At 46.8% G+C, this 25,149-nt stretch overlaps 2 protein-coding genes across 7 annotated transcripts in view; one reads left to right on the top strand and one right to left on the bottom strand.

The window, feature by feature from the left end:
* The window catches only part of LOC122380672 (bone morphogenetic protein 7-like), a 35,404-nt gene extending 32,117 nt beyond the window's left edge, over positions 1 to 3,287 (top strand). The window contains exon 7 of the mRNA XM_043364038.1: positions 2,590 to 3,287. Within this exon, the coding sequence (XP_043219973.1) occupies positions 2,590 to 2,827 (238 nt within the window). The 3' untranslated portion in view covers positions 2,828 to 3,287. The remainder of the gene's footprint in view (positions 1 to 2,589) is intronic.
* A 4,553-nt stretch (positions 3,288 to 7,840) lies between these two features.
* LOC122380674 (39S ribosomal protein L4, mitochondrial-like) lies at positions 7,841 to 25,021 on the bottom strand. 6 transcript variants are annotated; one of them, XM_043364045.1, is made up of 9 exons: positions 24,959 to 25,021; positions 21,134 to 21,267; positions 19,670 to 19,721; positions 17,273 to 17,364; positions 16,060 to 16,197; positions 15,369 to 15,482; positions 14,916 to 15,136; positions 9,719 to 9,792; positions 7,841 to 8,357 (listed from the first exon to the last, which is right to left on the bottom strand). In XM_043364045.1, the coding sequence occupies exons 2-9, from the start codon at positions 21,230 to 21,232 to the stop codon at positions 8,212 to 8,214; spliced, it is 936 nt and encodes a 311-aa protein (XP_043219980.1). In that variant the 5' UTR covers positions 21,233 to 21,267; positions 24,959 to 25,021; the 3' UTR covers positions 7,841 to 8,211. The 6 variants fall into 6 exon arrangements, with proteins under 6 accessions (XP_043219980.1, XP_043219978.1, XP_043219979.1 ...); XM_043364043.1 differs by lacking the exon at positions 24,959 to 25,021 and adding an exon at positions 24,830 to 24,862; XM_043364044.1 differs by lacking the exon at positions 24,959 to 25,021 and adding an exon at positions 24,687 to 24,833.
* Between the last annotated feature and the right edge of the window lie 128 nt (positions 25,022 to 25,149).

The following is a 25,149-nucleotide window of genomic DNA, read 5'->3' on the forward strand; positions in this document are numbered from 1 at the left end:
GCTCTTTCTGTGTTGGTGCCATGATAACTAGAAAAGATGTGAAAAGGAAAAATAAGTTCAGATTGACAGTTAACAATTTTTAAATTAAGTCATAAGAATACCAGCATACTATGACCAGCCCGAGTAATTCACTGACCAGGCGAGGACATATCAGGATTCAGGCCTCCGGGAAGCCAATCTACATGTAGGATGATGCACACAGATTGAGAAATTGTCAATCAGTTGGTCAATGTATACAATAAACAACAGAACTCACCTCAGAAATAGCAAAAATAAATTCCTGTAATAACAAAAAAGCAGATCGGGAAACGACTAACTTTAGCAAATGAACTGTATTTTCCGTTAGTTTAGGTGATGCCCTATTAAATGACACCTGTTGTCTTAAATGATTAGGTAGGTACTTTTGATCTGTAACCCTAGTTTGAAAACGTAACCCTCGCCCGTATAGGGGTGGGGGGGGGGTCGAACGGACTCCCCCTCGGTTTTTCGCGAACAACTCGCGTAAAAAGCGGCCGATCGCGACGAAACTTTTAGTACCCTCGCGTTTATCAATTTTACACCTACCCTGAAATTTTCATGACCCTGACCCTAATGACCTTTGGCCTGTGACCTACTTTTCGAGACCATGTTTGGCCAGAATCGCGATTCGGCGTATGTCGGCTCGCATTAGCCGCGCGTTTGCAGTCTTTTCGTGGTTTTAAGCGTTCAAACATGGGATATGATGTTGCTTCCATGCATTAGGGTGGGTGTCAAGGTCACCGGAAGGTCAGGTCAGGTCATTGACCTTTGATGAACTCGGTTCACTTTTTCGAGTTTTGCATGTTTCTAGGCCAGTTTTTGGAGCTGAATTCGAATTTAGCAACCATATGAACATTTACGAAGTAGTTTTGGCACCTTCGTAACATGTTACGAAGCTGTCAGAGGCGATTGCCACCTACTACGAATACCCTTACTGGTTGACCTGACCTGAGCTGACCCGACCTGGCCTAAATGCATGAAGACATCATCTGTGATCAAAACTAACATGATATTCGTGATCAGCACCCCGAAAAACCCCACAGCAGCCACGCTTTACGACTTTCTAACAGGTCCCAATTTTCCCGACTTTTGGGTCATTGACCTGACCTGGAAGGTCAACCGTTGACCTAGGACCTAGGATAATTAATTGTACCTGCAACGTAAATTGCACCGCTTTTTACACAGCGAACACCAAGCGCCGCCGATGTTTCTTTTTTCGCATAGACCGTCTTATTGCAACAGGTATCCAAATAGGAAAGCTAGCTTCTGACCTACAAAAGAGGGGTATGCACGTGCACACATGCTGCTGTGCATCATATTTGAGATATGCACCAGCAATATTGCTTAGTATCTTGCTGCATAGTTAATTTCAGCAAAATCGAACCGCTAGTTTCCAAGATATAGAAAAGAGGTGTGCACGTGCGCACGTGCAGCTGCACCTCATATTTGAGGTGTGCACCAGTATTGGTTGCTGAGTGTCTGGCTAATATCAAATTTCAGCAAAATCGGACGAGTAGTTTCTGAGATACAGAAAATGGGTGTGCACGTGCGCACGTGCAGCTGCACCTCATATTTGAGGTGTACACCAGTATTGGTTGCTGAGTGTCTGGCTATATATCAAATTTCAGCAAAATCGGACGAGTAGTTTCTAAGATACAGAAAAGGGGTGCTCACGTGCGCACGTGCATTGGTACCTCAAAATTGGGCCCTACGTTATTGACCAATTTGTTATACCTAGCTGTGTTCCGAATCTGGACTCATTCGGCCCAGCCGTTCCCGAGATACCGTCTTGCCATTTTCATAAACATCTCTCACGCGCCACGTGCAGGGCCTCCCCCGTCACACCGCATCGGTTCGGCGGATGGTCCTCATCATTTTCAATGAATGGGGCTATGCGGCGGTGAAAAAATGGACGTCGTATGTAACCTGACACTCAAGTTATAAGCGTTTACTTTTAGGGCCATTGTGGTCATGGCCAGATTTTCTGTGTCCAGTCCAGGTATACAGAGGTCTATGGTCGTGGCTTTTTTTAGTCAAAAGTTATTGTCAAAACAAAAAACACTTTTCGTAGAAACAGCTATTTTTCGAGTTTTTGCCCTCTGGAGGCTAAACCGTTGACCTGAGGTCAATTTTGATGATGACCTTATCGAAAGAAGAGTTCAAGAGCTACCGATTGCTTTTCCATGCATTTATCTAGCTATCATAGTTCTTGAGATAAATGCATGTTTTCTGAAAAATATAATGACGTTTGGCAAATTTTGACCTTTGATGACCTCCAGTGACCCCAATATTGCTCTAAGATGAAAAACGACTGAAATACTTTCAAACGTACGCATTGAGAGCTATCGATTGCTTTTTGCCGTGTCTTTCTAGCCCTCTTAGTTTTTGAGTTAGAGGTGGGTGGTAACATATGCCCCCCCCCCCCCCACTAGGGCGAAGTTGGCTGAGACCGCCACTGGGGCGCGGGTTAACTCACCTTGACCTCATCACCTCAGTTCGTATACACTCACTATAACTCACCCCACCTAAAGTCACCTCACATCACCCTGACCACGCTCATGCTGTCCGCAGGTACGCCGCCTTCTTCTGCATGGGCATCTGCTCGTTCCCGATCAACTCCCAGATGAACGCCACAAACCACGCCATCGTGCAGACGCTGACGCACCTGCTGGAGCCCTTCCTCTACCCCAAGCCGTCGTGCGCGCCCACCAAACTCAACAGCATCAGCGTCCTCTACTTCGACGACAAGCAGAACGTCAACCTGCGCAAGTACAGCAAGATGGTGGCCACCAGCTGCGGATGCCACTGAGACTGAGACAGACGGAGAGCGTGTGGAAGAGTCTGTCGAAGTCGCAGCGACCACCGCGCTGGGGCCGACGCTGGTGCCGGGCTTGGGTAGCCCGCAAGGTGTCTTGGAGGTATGTGGTGGGCTCGAGGGGTGTGGATCGGATTGATCAAAAGGATGGCCCGCTCGATGGCCCGATTCGACTCTGTCTGTGGCCAAATATGGCAGAAGGACGAGAATGAAAGAAGCTGGTAGCGGAAGCGATGGCCACTGGACTTCGGGGAAGTGGCTAGGTTGAGCCCATTCAGTAGCGATAGGAGAGAGATATTGGGCGATTGAGAGCATTGAGATCAAATGTGGCCATTCTGTGTTACTCTGGCGTGCGTCGCCTTATCGCTCTGCCGGCGATTGGGCGCTATGTTAGGTGTGCGCTGTCCGTTTGTAGTGCCACGTGCGTGAAATGCACGAGACGGCAGTCTATTCAGCTGTGCCATGTGACCTTAAGTGTGACATCTGACAATCGTGGTAGAATACCGTGAAAAGGTGACACACCCGATCGGATGAAATGTAAACAGCATCCGCCCTGAAGGTAAATAATGTTAGTTCATAGTTAGCAACAAGACGCAGTAGTCTCGGTACGGAAACGCCATATTGGATGACGCTTTTATCAAGACTTCAAACAAGAAGGTGGGAAAGTTCCCACCTCATTGCTTCTGGTAAACAACAGTTCTGCTGTTTACCAGAAGCAATGAGGTGCAGGATTCGTCAATTTGCTCTATTTTAACCATCTTCACTGTCAATGTATTTTACAGGTGGCACTTTCATATTGTCGCCATCTGCTAAGCGATTGTAAAATGTGCGTTCAAGTGTATGTGCCGGACCCGGCGTATGCAGTTTGCCGTCGCTGAAGATAGATCTACCTATGGTATGTGGCAGTGAAAATGTGTGCTGCTACCCTGCAATATGTCCGAAGCACTGCTGCATACGGTCCCAGTGACGCTATGGACCACAGGCCTATTAATCCAGTAACGCTAGGAGTGCGAACGTGCCGTGCTGATCAACCGTCACAAAGCGAAGTGGGGCTTTCGTGACGACTTTACCAGTGTTGCGGATGATAATAAATGTCCTGTTTGACATGCGACTACGTGTCACATATCATTTTTCAAATGCCGAGCGTCGATACCTCATGTCCTAGCCGCCTGGCCGAGTAAGCAAAAGAAGGCTGTAAGTTCAAACTTCGGGCATATGCAAGCAATCCACAACGTCGTTGGCCAATACTGGTTGCCAACCGAAACAGTCTTGACAAGACCAATGTCTGACCTGACGCTAAACCGCAGGACGTAACCACGAGTCCGAAGTCACTGGGGACCACATGGAGGGCTGCGAAGACCAAATTTCATATTTCAGGATCAGCCTTCGCCCGAGTGGGGGGAGGGGGGGGGGGCGTTTTTGGACACACCTGCCATTTTTTGCGCGTTTAAAGGGACCCTCCCACCTTCAAAAAAGTTTATGAATTGGCATGAAAGTGATGTCGCTTGGTTCAGAAAGAGCGAAAACGAATATCTACCAAATTTCACCGAAAAATATTCACCGGTTTTCAAGATATTAGACTTTTACTTCTGTTTACTTTTTGGGATCTACGCTGTTCCTAGCAACTTTATTTGGAAGCAATAGTTTGGCAGCTGAAAGTGCGGCACTTGTTGCGCGCAAAGCAGCATATACCACCGCGTGCTACAAAACGTTTTAGTCAAACATTTAAAAATCGTTAGATATCTGCGCTGACGTCACACATTCAGAGGGGTATTCCTATGCATTAGCCCCTCTGAATCAAAATGCTGCAATTTTGAAATTCAATATTTCCTATTTAAGGCATTTCTCGATGTTGTGAGTGCCGAAACCGGTAATTGTGAGCCAGGGACCCCATTTTCGCTATCTCAACTCAAATCTTATGTTAAGGTGGGAGGGTCCCTTTAAGGGAAACCGCCGCTCGCACCGCCGCGAAACTTGGAATAGCTTATTATACCTCAATTTCGCATCACGTGTTAAGATTTTGACCCCAGGTCACCTGAGGTCAGGTCACCAGGTCAAGTAAAGTAACCATGCCTCTAAAAAACTATGCGTCTGTCATTCCTACAGTAAACATCCCAAAAGTTTGAAACTCGAGCTTTTGCATGAGGAAATCAGTGTGAACAATTCGCATATCTCTAAAGTTTTCACATCGGTGGCCTAAAGTCAGGTCACTATTTTGCGAACCCTCCATTTTCCAATTTTCCAATTTTCTCCCATAAGTCAATGGGAGAAAATTGAAATGATCTTCTTAAGGCCGAAAACACATTGAAACACCGTGACACAGGTAAAAATGGCACACTGAACCGGTTAATTGCAACTGTGACCCCTTGTATGCCCTTGAGGTCATCTCAGGTCATGAAACATCTCCATGAGTTTTTTACCATAACTTTAGGTAGAAATATGCTAGTAGAGCGCTGAAAACACGATGAATGTGTTCAGCTCAACAATACTAATCGAATGACATGCAACATGACCTTTTCCGTGACCATGACCAGAGTTCAATATTTCCAGACTTATAATTTATTCGACGCGTCTCAACGAGACGAACGCGATGCCGTAAAATCAGCGTCATACAAGTTTGGAGGCAAAAGTTTAAAGTTATGATACAAAAACCTATTCCGCAAAAACGCCAACCTGGAGGCTAAACCGTTGACCTTAGGTCAAATCTGAGGACATTGATCAGAAAGGCCTTTGAAAGAGCTATCGAATGCGCTTCCCCGCCGCATTGAAGCTCTATTGGTTCCCGACTTATGCGCCGATTTGTGAAAAGCTGTCAAAATTGGGAACAAAAGATCGTGAAAATTTTACCTTTGGTGACCTCCAGTGACCTCAGCGATGACCTAATCAAAAATAAGTGTAATTCTGAAACATACGCAGCGAGCTATCTATTGCTTTTTACTGCGTCTTTCTAAACTGCTTACTTTCCGAGATGATCTGCAGTGTGGCCAAAAAGCCCCCTCCCCCCATAGCGAAGCTGGCTGAAAGGCCCACCCGGGCGAGGGCTAAACAAAACATCCAGCTTTGTCTTCCGTTGACTACATATTACTCTTCACGTCGATTTAGAGACAATATTTGGCTATTTAAGCAAATTGAGGAGGTCGTCGGTTTTACTGGGGACGGTCCCCAGTAACCCAAAAGCTACTGGGGACCGGTCCCCAGTGTCCCCAGTGGTGGTTACGCGCCTGCCTGGCGGTCTCGTCTCTCACCCAGCACCAGGCCCCATCACTATCCCCGGAGGGGAGGGGTGGGGAGGGGGAAGGTCAGCCGCACCCGCAGACGGCTCGGCGCCGGGCGGGGAGGGATGGGAGGGGGGGGGGGGCATAAGCCGCACCTTCCTCAGCCGGCACCTGGTGATGCGCCCCGCTGTAGCGTTGGTCGGCTCTTATTTTGGCGAGCGTGAGGAAAATCAGCACGCGATGGATTGGAATGAGCGACGGTCGGGGCCACGTGGCGGGAGGGATGCTGCTATGTCCTCTGGCATCAATAGGCATCGCTGCAGTTTGTTGAAAAAAAAAAATACATGGACGGTCAGCAGCCCGATAATGCCTACACTGAAGACGCTGACTAATTGTCAGGGCTTTCTAGTTCTAGCACTGGTTTCACTCGAATCGGATCACCATTGAAATATATACTAGAATGGAATGTCAGCATTTGGGGCCGCACTCCGAGTCCCGTGAGAACCAAGGCCCTGTTGCGGATGCAGAAACGCAAGAACACTCCAAAACATAACAAACTTCGAAAGTCGACGAGAAATCATACATGACCTTGGTTACCTTCATGAAGTCATCAAATTATATTTATTATTAGTGTATTTTTGCATTAATCATCATTGTTTTCTAAGAGCACCAGGTGAGTAAAATTGACCAGTCTCAGAACAAACACCGCCGATAATATGAGCATTATTTAATTTTTACTCCTCCCCAATAAACAGCGGTCAAGAAACGATGGTGTAGTCTTACCTGCTTAAAAAGGGGCAGCGAAAAGTGGCATCATCTTCACCGAAACACTACCGTCCGCCAGCTTTTTAACCTACCTATTGTTCCCACGGTACCTCGGTATCTCATCAAGAGGAAAGAGCATAACCCACTCGCTTTGCGTCATCGCCCACGATAGAAGCGATGTGATACCGTTTGACCTATCAAGAAAGGTGATGACAGCCCTTATCCGGAACTAACCTGTGCCATAGTACACGGTAAATTAGCGCGGAACGTCGGCACTCACGTGTTTGGCCACGAGTTTCCGATCCGCTGACGTTTGTGTTAGAAGAATGGCTGACCAAAGCCCGTGACTTCTGGCTACTGTATCCGCGAGTGCGGGCTGAATAGCCATTTGTGCAGCGAACGAGGTTTTATGGTGAGCTAACTCACTGAAATCTTCAAAACATTCGTATGTAACACCTCCGAATAAATGGGTCAAAAGGCGACAGGACCAGACCAATTGGATAACTGCAAAGGCGATTTCTCAGAATACTCAATGAGCAGTGAACGGGATGAATAAAGGCTCACAGAATGGTTCGCCAGCGACAAAGCGATATGACCGTCCCGGTTCCTAGTATGTAGGTACAGTTGTACAGGTCCGGCCACCTTTTCATAGTGGGGCTCGTTACATGAGAAACACGGCAAAGCAAAACATCGAACCAGGACCTGCGCGGCCACTATTGATGAAATTCGCGTGTACATAAGCACAAATACAATCAGTGATGGTAAGCAGAAATGGCGTCTATCGACTTCGTTCACAAGAACAGCTGTAATGCAAATAACCTTGCTATCCTCATAGTCTCATTTAAAAGTTCATTACAGTCTTGCTTGATACCAGTCACTGCTCACTGAACAGTGCACTGGATGTGGATAGGCTCCATCATTGGATCAGTATTCAGTGTTGAAGACAGACTGTTGGGACAGGTTGGGAGTTGGGACTTGGGACAGACAAATATTTTCCAAAAATGGCAGGTATGATTAAACATTACTATTCTAAAATTATTTTCTATTTCAATAAATGAACACCACATAACTCAAATGTAGACACAGCTTTGTATTTTAGCCAAATGGGGAGCGAATACCAACATTTTACACGTCAGCACCCCATACGCTCCACAGTCTTTCTCACACACTTCGGGGACAAAAAAAATGCAACAAATTCTTAGGACCTATGTCTGCAATCCAGGCCACATTTATCAGGCGAGCTAGACCGTGCTGAAGTTACAACACAACCGTCTTTCGCGGACAGAATCACCCAAAAGCACTGCGGGAGGCCGCGCACCAGCAACTATTCATCTGCCACCTAGCGGCAGATTTATCAACCACACGTTATGCATTCGCCACCGGGCGGCGCCAGCGGGCTCACCGAAGTAATGACGCGTCCGTGTGTTTGACAGCCATAGAATTATGGATGGAGAGTGCACGGAGGAGCCGCTCCTGTACTCTTTCCACAGCAGCAACCGTGAGAACCAGTGTATCGTGCTTCAGCATCGTAAACACATTCAGACCTGTTGAGAAAGCCGATCGTCAGAACCAGACAACCTATGATCCGCGGACTTCCGGACAACGAACTGCCGTCGAATAATAATTTCCAACAATAAAAGAGGTGTCGTCTCACATGACATAGCTCAGCGATTGCTGGATTATCGATATCTTACAGACCGGGAAAAGGAAGAAATCACCACCTTTGAGACAACGCTCAAACCTGGTTGCCGAGACCCATGACGATTATTGTTCCATCCCTAGTTCTAAATCGATCATTGTTCCACCCGTAGACGCCACATAGCACCCCTCATTAACATTTATAACCCATTCTCCAAACTAAATCCAGAAAACTAGCGGAATAAGCATGCAAAGTCCTTTCTCATCCCGGCAAATAGCCTTCATCTTAATTACACCTTCTGGGTGTTCGTGCCAAATGATAGCAATTTGTATGCTGATTGCAATGACAATTACATTTTACGTTATAAACCTGACGAAAGCATACTTATTCCATGATAAAGATGGCTATAATTAAGGCTTTTTGGCGCTCGGACTGCAGAAGTGATCGCGATTCGCGATTCGGAATCCAATAACTTCGCAAGTTAGTTATTTTATCATATTATTTTATTCTTATTTATTATTTGTTTTTTGGTATGCGTATGTGGGACCACGACCCACGCACTGTGGGCGCTGGACAGTCCGATGATTGCAGTCGACTCCCACACCTTTGTCTTAAGAGTTTTGTAACGATACGAGACAGTCTGGAATAGCCCTCGCCCCTCACATTGCGGATGCACCTTACATTAGAATGCACCGGGCGAAATATTGGCCGACAACAGGGGGCGGTAACAATAATATCATCTAACGCGTCCACGACACGCTTCATAAAGCAATGAAGCCAACGCGGAACATTTGTCTACAGATAACACGAAATTCGGCATCGACCAATCCTTGAGAATTGGAAGCCAATGAGCTCCAAGTTCATATTTTCTTATAAATGCCGAGGCGACTGAGCCCCTCCAATCTCCATCTATGAGCATCATCTGAGCAGCGCTGTGCTTGGAAGGTCTTCAGAATTTAAATCAATAATTTCGATTTCACATGTGAAAGATAAACGGATTGCCGGGTAGCGAATGAGTTTTATCACTGGATAATTATTATTTCATATATATATAGAAAGGGTGATGAATTATCATTTTCACAGCCGAAGGGACAATGTCTTTTTTGGGTACCTACTATGTATAATGCTGCCTGCCATATTCGCTCCGTCGTGTGCCCATTTCCTAGGACTGTGGCGGGGAGACTGGATGGTTCTGAAGAGCTCTCACCAGTCGCCATAGACCGGTGAGAAAGGGGACACTCACCAAACACAGGAAGGGCTACTCACCATACACCGGTAGGAGGTTGTAGTGTGGCACCTGGTCAGCGGCTCTCACCAGATTTTCGGGCATCTCGTCAGTGCTGAAACACACAAATATAACATACGCCGGTCAATTACGGGCATTTATCGTAAGTGACAGCGAGTTCCATCGTCATGGAACGCCAGGAAGTGACAGGATAGCCACAGACGGTGAAACGAAATCACGAAACAAGATATTAGCGTCAGCGTCTTCTATATCTCAGGTCAGTGTGATTCGGGCCACAGCAAGTCGTTGACAGAAGAAGGAAGGGCGTGATGATAACTCACAGAATCGCGAATAGTCACGGACGGTCACGGTAAGCAATAAACAGTCAACAAAAAGTAGCGAACGTCGGCAAAAAGTCCATAAGAAGCAATCATTGAAACATTTATTATGCATTCACACAGCAAAATACGCCAAATATGTACGTATGCTAACAAACACATCGATACTGGAAACCTACCAGTCACGAGATAGAAAAAAAAACAAATAGAATTGTTATATAATAATAAAAGGGTAGAGAACGAGTTTTCAATTAGTGTCGCATACTATACCCGTGAACAATTATCAAGGCAACAAAGCTTTCACACCAAGAAGCCGCTGACCACATTACATGTAGGATTCTGTAGAAAGAGCGTTCTTATTAAGAAAATAAAATACGGTAGACGGCAGTAATTCCCTACGACCGAGATCAAATACGCGTGAATCTTGTTTGTCTGAAGTTGGCTCTGTCACTTCAAAGTTCCATGCCCTAATATCATAAAGCGTAGTTAAAAAGTATCATTAGCTGCCAACTCAACAAAAAAATGTCACAAGTAAAACTAATATAAAAATAAGCATAGGCGGCGGAACGGGGAGGGCACCGGGGCACCGTGCCCCCTTTGATTTTGGCATTTTAAAGGGACAGTATCATCGAAAAAAAATCCATGTATGGAGCTGATTTTTTTTTACTAGCATTTCTTATTTTTCTGAATCAGAAAAACATAGTTTGAGGAACGAACTCGGTGAAAAATATTGCAACCACATTTCATTTTCATGATTCATTTTCATGAGCGAACCACCACTATACAAGCATGGCCGCCAGTTTGGAAGCATGCAAAATTACTACAGAACTGGCGCAGATAATACATTATTGACGCTACGCTTACGCGGTCGTTCTTCTGATTGAGTTGTCCTTAGGGAGAGGTAGCCTTAGGTATTGCCTATAAAAATATAACGTGACAATTGGAGGGAGTGACAATTGGACGTGACAATTGACAATGGGAGAAAATATCACGTGACAATCACGTGATAAACGTCATACATTGGAGGGAGATTGTGATTCAAGCTGGAGGAATTCCTTTGTTGAGCCGCTAGAATCCGAAGGAAACAGCGGAAATTGCCTACGACTATTTAATGAATTTAACGGTGATGAATAAGTGCGAAAAACGTTTTGGCTTTATAAAATTTGATGAAATGACCAGGGTAAAAGTTTTATTACTGGCGGTCAATTCAAAACGGCGCAAACATTAATTTAAACAGTGAAGATAGTGAAGCACGATTCAAAGTGTGGTACACCTTTCGTACTTTGAGCGGCGATAGCGGGATAACGGTGTGGAGCTTCGAGGATCGGTCTTCAGTTCCCGAACCAGAAAGGTGGGGCCTAAGCAATGTCAAATTTCATCAAAATGGTGATACTGTCCCTTTAACATTAGCTCTATGGGCGTTGCATGGAAAGAATGGGACCAAAAGTCGGCAGTGCCCCCCCCCCCCCCTTAATTGAAGGTGTTCTGCCGCTACTGAAAATAAGCTGTTGAAAACAACCATTAGAAAAGGCCACTTTAGCCAAGGTGTGTGCCACACTACATACGGTAAGCGTCCACTGATTTCTATGTACAGCTGTGCTGGTATGGCTGGTGACCGCTCAATGACAAAATAACCAGCCATCATCTGCCTACCGCTACAAAAACACTACTTAGGTATCCGCTGCGTTAAGGGCAGACCTATAACATCGGTCCGGATAAGCGTACCAAAAATCGAGAAATCAATGCACATTGCACATTGACATTGTGAATACCATACTGTACAGTGTACACTGTACAGTCGCCTCGCAACCAGTCTGACGTTCGGTCAGGACCTCGGAGATAACAATGGGATGTCAGCCGGCATACCACTCATTAAAGTGGGAATGCAGCACGGTGTTGCCACGAAGATTGCGCATTGGGATTTAACACCGGGCTGGTCTTGTATGGATTTAAAACTCCAAAGAAGGATGAGCCTACAAACGGAATCTGAAATCAACGGAAGCATCAGCGGAATCAAAATCTACTCACAACTTTCAAAGTAGTCGTCCAAGCGCCGGGACCCCAGGGCTCAGTTCCAGTGCATGACGCTACCGGTATTGGCACTCAGTCTCTATGGAAACGTAAGCAAAAATGGCCAATTCTGCTTACATTTCTGTGAAAACCGAGCGCCAATGGCGGTAGTGTCAGGTAGCGTCAATACGCTGAAACAGGGGCCGGGCAACAGCCAACGCTCGGGGCGGCCTACGACCAAACTTTCGTCAGCCCGAATGGTCAAGAGCCACGCGAGGCACTTGCTAGTACTAGTTTGTCCCAGTGCTACTTGTTCTGGTGCCCCATCTGCCAGTTCAGTCCCATGCGTGCCACCACGACCCTGACTCCTCACTCCTCAGAAGCGAGTGCTGTGGTGAGCGTCACGTTTGCAGCTGAAACCTTGTCACAACGCGATACGGGCAACGGAAGTTCCACCGCGGCTCCTGCCAGCACTGCCTGTCCCCGACCAAACTTATCCGATCGAAGAGGACCTGTCCCAACGGAACAGCAGGAACCGGGACAGCTGCCAGCGACAAACCGACGTACTCGTCCACCCATAATACGACTAGGAGGTCACCCAAAGCCAGCCCGGAGGTCGTCAATACGGCGACAGGCTTCTGCTTGATCGAATAAATGCATAAAGCATATGCAAGCAAATGCAAAGTTTTTCGTAATTAGTCTGTCTGGTTGCATTATTTCGATGATGATGATGATCATTGGGTTTGGTGGCGTGCCCAACCTTTGCATTATTTCGAAAACCGAACGAAAAAAAGCATAACAATAATGCAACAGCCTCCATTGAGTAGGTAAAAGATTTGTCTACGTTAATCAAGAAACGGTCGAATAATATCTACCATAGAATATCGAATAAGCAGTCGACACCTTCAAGGCAAGTTGGCATCCATAAATAAGGGCAAATCAAACAATAGATCGGCGCACTACCGAAAGAGCAACAAGAGCATAGCCGTGCAAAAAAGGGAGAATCTTGGTTGTTGCCTTCATTAGTTGATGGAACCTAATACAACTTACCAGCGCCAACGACCTTCGCCTGGCAACAGACCATCTACTTAAGTTATTTCATACGTCACAGGAACAGGTTTAAAAGCCTCAAATCTAATCGGCGAACTATAGTTGTCTCTGATACAATACCAAGAACAGAGGCCTTGATACTGTGCAATCACTAACTGCAGCACTGAGGTGCTCTGAGGAATTGGCAAACTGTTACAAAAAGTGGTCCGCGATCAAACAGCTATTCCAGTGCAGAGAACCCCCGGGGGAGCCGTAAAGATCCCGAGCGTTGCCCGCTGAGGAGCCGAGTGCTTTGTTCTAGCGATTCGCGTCACAGTTCATCTTATCAGCATCCGGACAAAGGTAAATAAATAAAATAAACTGATGACATTTGCGAAGTGCTCCTGGAAAACAGAAACGCCGTCGGTTCACCGGCACACAACGATCAAAGGGGACCTGAACTAGTCGCTACATCGAAATTCAAACCTACAAAATATAACAAAATGCACGTTTCAAGTCCCATATAAAATAAACAAGTACGCCAAAATAATAGGAGATCTGAATGAGGCCTCTATTTGACAGACCTAAATCGGGTTTCAGCAAATTTACATTGTTGAATACCTAAGCTTCATTTGTTCCTCCAGTGTATTTAGAAAGGAATGAAAAAAAATCGGTGAGCCAGGTCAAATTAGACCAAAAGTTAAAAAATGCATGGAAAGTGCATAATAAAGCAGCCGTGACACTAATCTGTAAACAGTGAGCAGATGTTGAGTCTCTCACAATAGTAGATGCGGGTACAATTAGTATCCAAATAATAATTAACATGTATGGCTTTCAACGTCCATTTCCGTACCGCCAAGCTTAGTCATTAATCAGTTTAATCTTGCAGCTGCTCCTCAACCTCAGTCAGGTCAAATGGGCCGTTACATTACTGCCCATCACTCGGTTCTGTACGCACAGGCCGAGTTAAAAATGTGTGGACACAAAGCACATTTAAATATGAGCGTATTTTATAGCTGACTATCGAAGCCACCTGCCAACTCACACGGTCGACCCCCCCCCCCCCCTCCTCCACTCCCCCCACCGCAGGGCTGAAATCCTGTCTCATACAAGTCCCAATACTTTGACTTAAAATCGATGGCGACAAAGTTTGACGACAGCAAAGGCTGTTTTCTGCTTGGCCTTCGTTACCCGGGATACGACAGTCGACACTAGCTTTCAGGAAGTTGAGTCCTTCAAACTTCACAGGCATAAAACCGGTGAATACACTGGCAACAAAAAACGACGGAACAAAGTCCGCACACTCCAGTCTACTCATTTTGTTATCACAACAACTTAAGCCAGTGAAGCAGGCACCAATTTTCGCAGAGGTCGGGGACGTCTACAGGGGAGACTAGAACGTGCTGCTAAAGATGAAAGACCAAGAAGGCCTGACATTGATACACCAGCCTCACCTTAACACCTAAGATTACCTTACTCTTAACACCTACTCCAATTATTTCTTTGAAATAAATGAAGTTTAAGCCCAGCTCCTAATTTCATTCATCAGTGACCGAAGGTCTGTTTTCTATTACTACGGCCATCAGTCATCCACCTTATGTTATTAAAAATATCTTGTGTAAATCTATGAGGTCCATTATTATTTATTACCTCTACTACACTTTCCACAATAGCAATAGCTTGTCTAACAGCATAAGAGCGTATGCTGGTAGTGTATAGCTCTATATCCTGGCGCTGATAAATCATTTTAGGTATCCATCACACTCTACTCTCTTTGCATCAAACGAGTTCGAAATCTTCCTCCTCTCCCCTCCTCTCCACGAGCATCTCCTACACGCAGCAATAAAACCACAGAACTCACTCATCAACGAAGAGCACGCTGGGTCCCCAGTAGCGTCGCTCGACCAGCTCCTGCAGGAGGCCCGGGTCGGCAGAGGGCAGCTCCAGGTCCCGCACCACGTGCAGATCATTCTGCGCCAGCTTGACGCTCAGTGTGGCGCACAGGCCGCCGACGCGGGCGCTGTGAGACAGCATGTAGAAGTGTGTCTTGGGTCCGCGCGGCCCGTGGGACACGCCGCCACCCTGCCGAGAGAGGGGAGGGTGTCGGACGGGTCAGATACCTGGCAGATACAGTTGACAACGGAATTATTTGCCAACGAAACATTGCCACATTCTGACGTTTTTAAAACCTAGGTATACGAACTAAGCAAGAAAATCTCCATTTTAGCAGCGTCTTTCCACACATACACCATGCAACCATCCACCTTCACACGAGAAACCTCCACCCTCGCCCCGATCCACGGTCGCTGCTCACCTTCCAGAGGGGTGACCGGATGCTTCCGGCCCGCGCCCTGCCGCCTCCCTTCTGCGGGTGGGGCTTCCGACCGCCGCCCCGCACCTCGGCTCGGGTCTTCGTGGCCGCGTAGTCCTGCGGAGGAGCGGACACGAGTGGTGGGCACAAATCCCACAGGCAGGACGGCGGTGCACATCAGACAACAGTTGACAACGGGATTCTTACTTGTTGGGTTTGCAATGAAAAGTTCATATGCATAACGAAAAGGCATCACAATGTATCAAATAATTGAGCACTCCGTTGTGCTGACGTGAAATAATGATAAGTCTGGCCGTGAATGAATAGGAAAATATGAATTAATGTATAAATAATAGAAATGGCGAAAGGCGTAACACTAAACAAACGCGTCAATCAAAAAAGATGAGCGCGGCGTTCCCTTACCGACTACCGTTCTTGTGAGCTTTCCATTCAGAAACACCCCACATAAATGCAACCTAATGTACACCGACATCCAGCAGACTAACGTCAGGTCCAGCCCCGCTGACAGGAAACATTACATGTCTCCTCAGTCCATTACACAAGGCATCAGAGACTGTCATCCGCTCCCCGACAATACCCTCCCACCTGACCGAGCGCACCGGTTTTTAATTCACCTACCCACCGTCAGTGACAAAGACGAGCGCGCTGTCCGCGCTCAACGATCCGCACTCACCACCTGGCGGTACATGCGCTGCCAGCGCACGTTGTCGTGGATCAGGTGCAGCTTGGGGAAGGCGGCAAACACCTCCGGGTGCAGCTCCAGCAGACCGAGCTTACGCTCATCGGCAGAGTCCATGTTCTCGACCCAAACCTGGCGGTATAGGAAGACAACAGTGAGGGTAGGGCACGGGCGGGAGGGCTGGTGCACGCGGAGACTGAGTTACAACTAGACGCGAAAAAAAAAAGAACGGAGCGTGGTCATGGCTAGAGGGATGGGAGATGTCAAAACACCAACCAAGGGCATATGAAAATATAAGAAACTTGTTCACCTTCACTGGCGGAAGGAAGCTCCACAACAGAATATCGCTTCAGCTGTGAGAGCAGTTTAATACGAATAGACTTAAAAATTATCGGAATAGCAATTCAGTTGAACAATTAATTGTAGCCTGTTAGCGTCAGCCCTTACAATCATGTTTCACGTACAAGAAGCAGGGCAAGATGTGCGTTACGAACGAGAAAATAATATAGCTATCGACAGCCTTCGTCACCGATAGCTTCTAACTACGCATCACATACGCTCACACCGCCTTTTGGCTCTTGACTCGCCTTTCAACAGCTCCAGGAAGCTGTACAAACGGTCGATACTACACATAATACCTACCTACGCATTAAAGGTCGCCGATTACGACAAACTACGCACACTGTGCCAGTGACGCACACATGAGAACTTGATGAGGCTTATCATTACCAAAGTCGGCCCCAAAAACATTACGTACTAGCGCAACGCTGGGCAAGTGGAAAAATTGCCATGATCTGGCACAGCTCTGGGTGCCATCAATGAACCGTTCAACCCTCACGGATCTGCCGAGCCGACTGAAAGGACAGCTTAGCTGTTTGAACAGCCCAGTCGCCATCACTGCATGGCATATGGAGGCTTTCACTGCACTCAGCACACAGCAATGACCCGGAGTTCGAGAGGGCGCCGACCGCTTCTGATGAACGCCTCGCTCAATGACGAGTATTCCATATTCGTGGAGCGACACATCATAGCTTCGTCATCGCGTGTCTCCACTCTCCGCTAATTACCATCACCTGCCCGGCAACACTTCAGTCAGGTATCGATCGGCAGGGCGCCTACAGCCGAGCCGCTGTCACTCCGCCCGGCGAGCACACTACCTACATACTAGGTACCCATGGCACTTTGACCCAGACTGTGGTGTCCTCACCTGCCTCACCGCAGCGGCGGAGGGGGCCACCGTCTCTGTCAGTGGCCTCAGAAGAGCCGGAGCGTCCGACTCGGCCGCCGCCACCGGCAACGCTGGAAGAAAGGTAGTGGTTTGTAATTGTATAAAAAACAACAGCAGGCGATATGGAACAGAGGCATATCAAGGGTCTATAACGTAAAACGATTACTATGTAGTTATAGTGTGTCACGACGCCACAGATTGTCACAGTAGCAGCCCACTATTAAGTTTAACACGCGCCCGGCTGGGGGTCCTGGATTTCCACGCCCTGCTGGGGGGGGGGGGTGTCTGAACACCCCCCCCCCCCTTCTAACTCGGCTCCTGGGCCACGTAGCGATACGCGGAAGGCGGCGTTCGAAATAGCGTCAAAAATAATGAGGAAATCACTTCGGTCAATTTTTTGGTCAGGTCAAAGGTCAGGTCACCAGAGGCCATTGAAGGCAAAATTTCGCCGATTTCCAGGTCGAATGTCGACAATTTCCAAGAAGCCAACGCATAACTCGGGAACCAATAGAGCTACAGCGCCGCGGAAAAGCGCATTCGATAGCCCTATTAACGCCCTTTCTGAAAATTTTCTCAGATTTGACCTAACGTCAACGGTTTTGCCTGCAGGGGGCAAAAACTGCAAAAATAGCCGATTTTTTCGGAAACAGTTTTTCTGCAATAACTTTTGACCCAAGCCTTGTACGAGCTTACTTTTGCCGGCATCGTGTTCCTCTCGTCAAGACGCATCGAATGAACTATAACTTGACCTTGAAAGGTCAACTTGAAAATTTGACCTCAGGTCAAGGTCATGACCTGACCGGAAAGGGTCATGTTGCATACCAGTCGATCCGTATCGTCGAACTGAACACATCTAAGGCGTTTTAATCGCTCTAGCATGCCTCTATCAAAAGTTATTTGCGAAAAACTGTTAGATACCATTCGTGATCTAAGATGACCTCAGGGCATAAACAAGGGTCATGGACACCATTTTCATGTTCAGTGTGTCTACTCTAAACCACTTGTAATTCGGTGTTTGGGAGTGTTTATAATGTCTTTCGTCCAAAAGAGGCGCATTTCAATTTTCTCCCATTGACTTATAATGGAGAGGTCGCAAAATTGACCTGACCTTAGGTCATCGATATCAAAATTCTGAGATATACATTTTGTACATGCTATTGCTCTTAGCAATCGCTGAAAGTTTCAAAGCGATCGGTCACTCGGTGTAGCTATGACAGACATTGAAACTTTTTATGAGGTGAGGTCACTTCAAGTGACCTGGTGACCTGACCTTGAATGACCTTGGTCTGAAATTTTTACAACATGTGTAGAAATTGATGTATGATAAGGTGTGCCAAAAACGGCGGCGCTCCGCGCCGCCGTTTTTGAGATATTCGCGAAAAACCACAAGGGGGGTGTTCAAACACCCCCCACCCCAGCAGGGCGCGGGCTAAGAAAAACCCTCCTTTGACTTTTTAATATCCGAAAAGGAGCGATGAACGCTATATATAAAGACTATGTTTCATTGCGTTATACAATATATAGATCCTATATTGGTAACATTGATGAAAGCATGCGTCGGCCAATCGTCTCGCAATCAGTGCTGGTTTCTGAATGGACCATCCAAATTGGAAATGCAGCTAGCAAATGTGAAGAGTAAGTCAATTTACAGCACATATGAAACAAGTAACTTTAAAGGTGCCCTTCTGCAACTACGCTGAGTTGAAATATTGCACTACGGAGGCTCAGACGTGAGTCTAGGGTCTAGGGAGGAAAACGGAGCACAATGACAGGACTAGGAGACGATTACAGGATATGAAAGAGAGAGAGAGAGAGAGAGAGAGAGAGAGAGAGAGAGAGAGAGAGAGAGAGAGAGAGAGAGAGAGAGAGAGAGAGAGAGAGAGAGAGAGAGAGAGAGAGAGAGAGAGAGAGAGAGAGAGAGAGAGAGAGAGAGAGAGACAGAGAGACAGAGAGAGACAGAGAGAGACAGACAGAGACAGAGACAGAGACAGAGACAGAGAGACAGAGAGACAGAGAGACAGAGAGAGAGAGAGAGAGAGAGAGAGAGAGAGAGAGAGAGAGAGAGAGAGAGAGAGAGAGAGAGAGAGAGAGAGAGAGAGAGAGAGAGAGAGAGAGAGAGAGAGAGAGAGAGAGTGAGAGTGAGTGAGTGAGTGAGTGAGTGAGTGAGTGAGTGAGTGAGTGAGTGAGTGAGTGAGTGAGTGAGTGAGTGGGTGAGAGTGAGTGAGTGAGTGAGTGAGTGAGTGAGTGAGTGAGTGAGTGAGGGAGGGAGGGAGGGAGGGAGGGAAGGAGGGAAGGAGGGAGGGAAGGAAGGAGGGAGCACGGGCAGAATGGCGGCAGGCAGACACGTGGACAGACTAGTGACTACTCAGTACTCACCTGGTGCTGTGTCGTGGACCTTTCCGGCCTGAGTACTACAAAGACGAACCATCTGAAGAAAAAACATCAAAGCGATTGTCAACAGTTTACGACATGGCGTCAACAACTCAGAATAAACGAAACTAAATGTACTTAAAAGCAACAATATAAGAACGGTCCCCAAATTGCTCTTGTCATTCACATAAATGCGGGAAATCAGACGTCACTTTGAAAAGTGCTTGTCGACGGAAGAATAAATATTTTTTCCGCAAATAAAACGCGACCATCGTGTGGTTGATTTTCACGCAGCAAGCTTGACTAGATGGTGCCATCGTAGTACACAGGAGGCACGACCTGAGGAGACGCGGACACGATTGGCTGGCATAAAATGGTGGCAAAACGCCTGGACTTGTCTTATTATCTTACGGAAAAACGAGACATCATATGTGAATTAAAAGCTACTAACCATTGAACACCAGACAATTTACAGAACGAATAAAACCTAGCCTGCGCTGTGGGTTTGATACGTTCGCTGGAACTAGTCAAATCTTGAGAGCCTGCATGCGGAGAACACTGCAAAGTTTTCGGCGCTCATTAAGATTCGCAAAGTTATGCGCTTGCGTAGCGTACTTGTGCAGACTAATGGCTGAGGATCCGCCGCCGGCCGCAGCATTCAAACTAATTGGGCCCTGGGGATGACAGATATGGGGGGGGCGGAGAGGGGGGAGCTGCACAGGCTGGGACACACTGCCAGGAGAGGGGCCGTGTCCGCTGTCAGCAGAGTACCAGGAAGCGAAGTGGATCCTCTCTCTAGGGAGGCTGGTCCGGTTAGTTCGACGGCGGCTGGCGCGACAGGAGTTTGGCCAGTGTTAGCTGGTGGGTATTTCAGAGTCAGGTCGAGGACCACTCAGTGTTCAGTCGCCAGGCCACTAGGTCATTGTCCAGTTGTCGGGGCAGTCCCAGGACAGCTCAGGTCGTTTCGATGGCCGCTGTCGCTGGCTGTGGCTGTCCATGGCGACGGGACGCTGGCCGAGGCTAAGTGAGGGGCTGTGTCGAGTCAGGGCGCCGTCACCCCAGATAGACCGCTCTCAAATGTTACGTCCCAGCTGGGGAATCAGTGCGAGAACTCAATGAACGTTTTCGCTCGTGAGATTAAATTTCCGGAAAGCTGACTGTATCATTGCTGCCAGTACGGCGGCAGAGTTTGAGAGGGGACGAGAACGTGGTCCATTTTACGACAGGTGTGGGTGAGCTTTCATACAAGTGTATCCAAGGGGGAGGGGAGGGGGTGATTTGGGGCATTCCCGCAACGTCCGGCACTGCCGCGGGTCCACTCCCACAACATCCGACCATGACAAAATATTCTCAATCTTTCACACAAAAAATAAACTAAATAGCTTTTTGTGACCTATCAGGCATATTTTTGTCATGTTAAAATTGCATTTATGGCAATCCCACATCTCATAAGGTGAAAATTTGATTTACCTGTGTGGCTCGGAGGAGACATTTCGGACTTCCTGGCTGACGTAGATTTTGCTGAAGAAACGAAGCAGACCGCAATAGCAAGTGCATTTTGGTTGTCATATTGCCGCAGTTATGATGTCTTCTCAGGATTAGCCCTGGAAACAAAATGTCAGACATATTAGAGAACAATGCTTCTAGAAACGGAAGGAATATTATATTGACTGGCGGTATGCTATAAAACATGTTCTACTCGTCATTTGGAACATATGGTGCAGAGCAAAGCCACTTCTATGGCTCTGTCGGTAATAACGCACGATATTGATACTATACAAATGGCGTGGGCCCGGGACCTCAGGGAATTCTCGGAATGTATTAGCATGATCAGTGCAGTTTGCGGCCCGAAGTTCAATCGCAAATGAGCATTGAGCATTGGTCGGAATCAATGTCACTGAAGCTTCCCACGACCAACAGGCAACAAGTGCATATGCCTAAAGCCTATCATTTCTCCAACATATCTTTTTCTCTTCTTAGTTTATCGCGGGTAATAACAAGGCAAATGCTACTGAATTAAATTCTTCCTCTTCTAGCTGGCGCTGTGTTCGTGCCGCTCGGCCGGATGACGGCCGCGTGTCAGCGACGCTCCATTTCCGGGTCGGTTCTTCCTGGTTCCGCGGCGCCGGGCCGCGCTACACGCTGCAGAATGAAGCGTCCCGGAACACGGCGCCGGACGCAGCCGACCCCCGACCTTCTCCGGCCGGCCGCGCCGCGCCGGACGTCCATTACCTACCGCGCTGAGAGGGCCCGACACGCGGATACATAGGGCACAAAACGGCCAAAGCATCAGGCGCTCGTCAAATCCATAACATTTTCCCAAACGGGCCTAGCTTTCCTCACAATTATGCTCATTAGGAGTTTGAGAGGGTTCCGTTTCATTCCAATAATAAGCCGTTTACGCACAACTGAAATCACCAATGTGGTCGCAACAAGTCGGTGGCATAATGAGCATTGTGGTAGTTGGCAAAGTTCAGTCATTTCGGAGAACTCTAAACGCACGGCCTTAATTGCGTCAAAACTTGTCAACAACAAAACACACCTTCCTTGGTCCCAGCATACACACAGGGGTTGGGACTCGCGGTGGCGTTGTTCCGACTCCGACTGCGGAACCTGGGCGAATGCACTGTCGTTGACATAATATTAACTCCTGTTGCCAGTGGGAATAGTATGCACTACACACTACAGTCTACAGTCTACACAATCATGCAAATTACAACGCACACAAAAGGACTGCCGAGTGTCGACTGTTCGCCAAAACTGTGTCTGTATCATCGTCCTTGACTATTTGGCATTTGGCAATGATGTCCAAGAATCTAACAAATGTTAAGAAGACAAAGTTAAGTCAGCTAACAGCTTTACTCATTCTGAAGCTGACTCCTTATACTGGCTCGTTGCCCAAACTATGGGTGTCCTAGCTCTTGACTCTGAAACTCTGATAGCAAGTCTGGGTCAGACTGCAAAGAATGACAGCATAGACTGCCAGACTGCACCAGCCCATGCCCACCAGGCTCGAAATGTGCACCAGCATGGGTGCAAATGATGAAAGCCAATACATTTTACCATTCAAGTGAGAAATCCTTATTTGTGATGAAGAAAACTACAATTAAAGGGCAATCATTCCCTGGCCAATTTGTTGCAGGTATCTCATGTGCATAATTTCCCTGGACAGTCCTGCAGCAGCCAGTTTGCAGTCCCAAATTCTAAGTTGGGTTCTGCTGCAGCACTCCACACAAAAGCTGCACCACATCACAGTAAATCCATATCACCATTCACTGGTCAGGTGTCCCTTCAGTTCCTACACATAAGAAATCTCATCAACATTCAAGATGCCAAGCTTTGCAGCCTTGAGAGTCTAGACTAGATCTGGATCCACCAGTGGGTTAAGTGTAAACTTTTAAGAGTGACATCAAATTGACTGTCTATCCAATGGAGATGCAATCTAATTTATATTCAAACACCTACTGCAGTTTTTTTTTTTTGTCCAAAAAATGTGACTTTCCTGCAATCAGCACAGCTATTGTAATGGTTTAATTTGCCCTTTTTATTAGCAAAACATCACTTTTGAAAGACGACGGTGAAAACAGGGCGCCTGGGGCGATTTCATCAAGGCTCTTGAAAATTACTCGCACAAACCACATGACAATCACTGTGTAGAAGGCTTCGAGAGCAGGAGAACTTCTCAGTAGTCACGTCACACGTGACCAAACATGCCCTCTGGGCCTCCGGCGCCCTGTTTTCACCGGCATCCCTTTTGAATCATTAATATCTAATTTTAAGATTTCTAGAACATAAAGAAAAAGAAAGCTGGGATGAAATCAGCCTAATTTTGAAAGCCCACAAACTGGTTGCAACATCAATGGAAAAGCACAAAACTTGCACAATGAAATCTGGCATAAGGAACATTTTCATTTTATTAGATTGAATGTTTGAATGGACTGATTGGCAGAGCTGGAACCTATGCTAAGCAGAGCTTGTTGCATAGACCCTGGCCTGAACCCTACCATCTGATTGCGCAATTCTGGGTAACAGGAGAATTTGGGTGCTGAAGTTGAATGTGCCTTTCAAAACCGGACATGCCCTGTCCCACTCAACTGGCTTCAACTGGCTGCGGCTGCTCCCACCAACCGCAGGCCTTCCCCGTCAGGAGCCTCAAATAACAAGCGCCAGAGCGACTCAAACCTGGGCTCTCACTACCTGGAATCTAACGCTCCATCAACTGAGCTATGGGACAGGCATGGTCCTTAAAATGCCCAAAACTGACCAGACCTAATCCAACCTAACCTTACTTAATTGCCTTACAGCTTACCATCTTTGGCCTTTTTTTCCAGTGGACTAACTTTTTATAGGTACTGGACTTTAAAGGGACCCTCCCACCTTCAAAAAAGTTAATGAATTGGCATGAAAGTGATGTCCCTTGGTTCAGAAAGAGCGAAAACAAATATCTACCAAATTTCACCGAAAAATATTCACTGGTTTTCAAGATATTAGGCTTTTACTTTTGTTTACTTTTTGGGATCTCCCCTGTTACTAGCGACTTTATTTGGAAGCAATAATTTGGCAGCCTTAAAGTGCGGCAGACGTTGCACGCAAAGCAGCGTATACCACCACGTGTTAACGATGAATTTAGTCTAAGATTTAATACTCGTTAGATCTCCGCTGACGTCACATATTCTAAGGGGGCATTCCAATGCATTAGCCCCTTAGAATCCGAAAACTGCAAGTTTGAAATTCCATATCTTTGAATTAAAGCATTTTTCGATGTTGTGAGTGCCCAAACCGGTATTTGCAGGCCATGGCCACCAATTTGGCTATCTCAACTCAAAACTAATGTTAAGGTGGGAGTGTCCCTTTAATATATGCTACAATACAGCTGCACAGCAGTTGCATCACTACAAAATTTGCTGGCAAAACACCTCAGCAGTTTCAGTTTACACTATCTTCGGACTTTGATAAAAGCACAATCATATGATAGGTATTGTATTATGAACACCTATGAGTAAGCTTTTGGTTTCTACGTTACCTTATCTCGCCAACTTGGACAAGCCCAATTAAAAATTACACTTCCAGATAATTGTAAAAAAACGCCTATCCAAGGCCTATCACCCACGAGCTAATAGCGACACGCTGAAAAGTCTATCTGTTAGCCATCGTGTAGCGTGTAACCTGTAACCTGTAACCTAATTATACTATACGGCCTTGTCTGTAAGAATCTTGGAAAAGTCTAAGAAGGTGCTCAAATTGTGAAAAGCTGAATGCGTCTGCATCCAACTTACCATGGCAACGCATTCGTACCGTATTATTTTACAGGGGCGCACTTTGGGCACGCTGTTAGTGGACGCAACAATTTCCTGCACCGAACAGAATTTCGGAGTTGATCATTCGAATCAAATGCGCCGTTCTCATGTAAGTTTTCTTGTTCCATATTGAGCTTCCATATTCTCCACACAAACTGTTCCCTTTATAAGGAGTTGTCTATGAAGAGT

Source organism: Amphibalanus amphitrite, unplaced genomic scaffold (assembly GCF_019059575.1).
Source record: "Amphibalanus amphitrite isolate SeventyFive unplaced genomic scaffold, NRLGWU_Aamphi_draft 000104F_arrow, whole genome shotgun sequence".
Classification (NCBI taxonomy): Eukaryota; Metazoa; Arthropoda; class Thecostraca; order Balanomorpha; family Balanidae; genus Amphibalanus; species Amphibalanus amphitrite.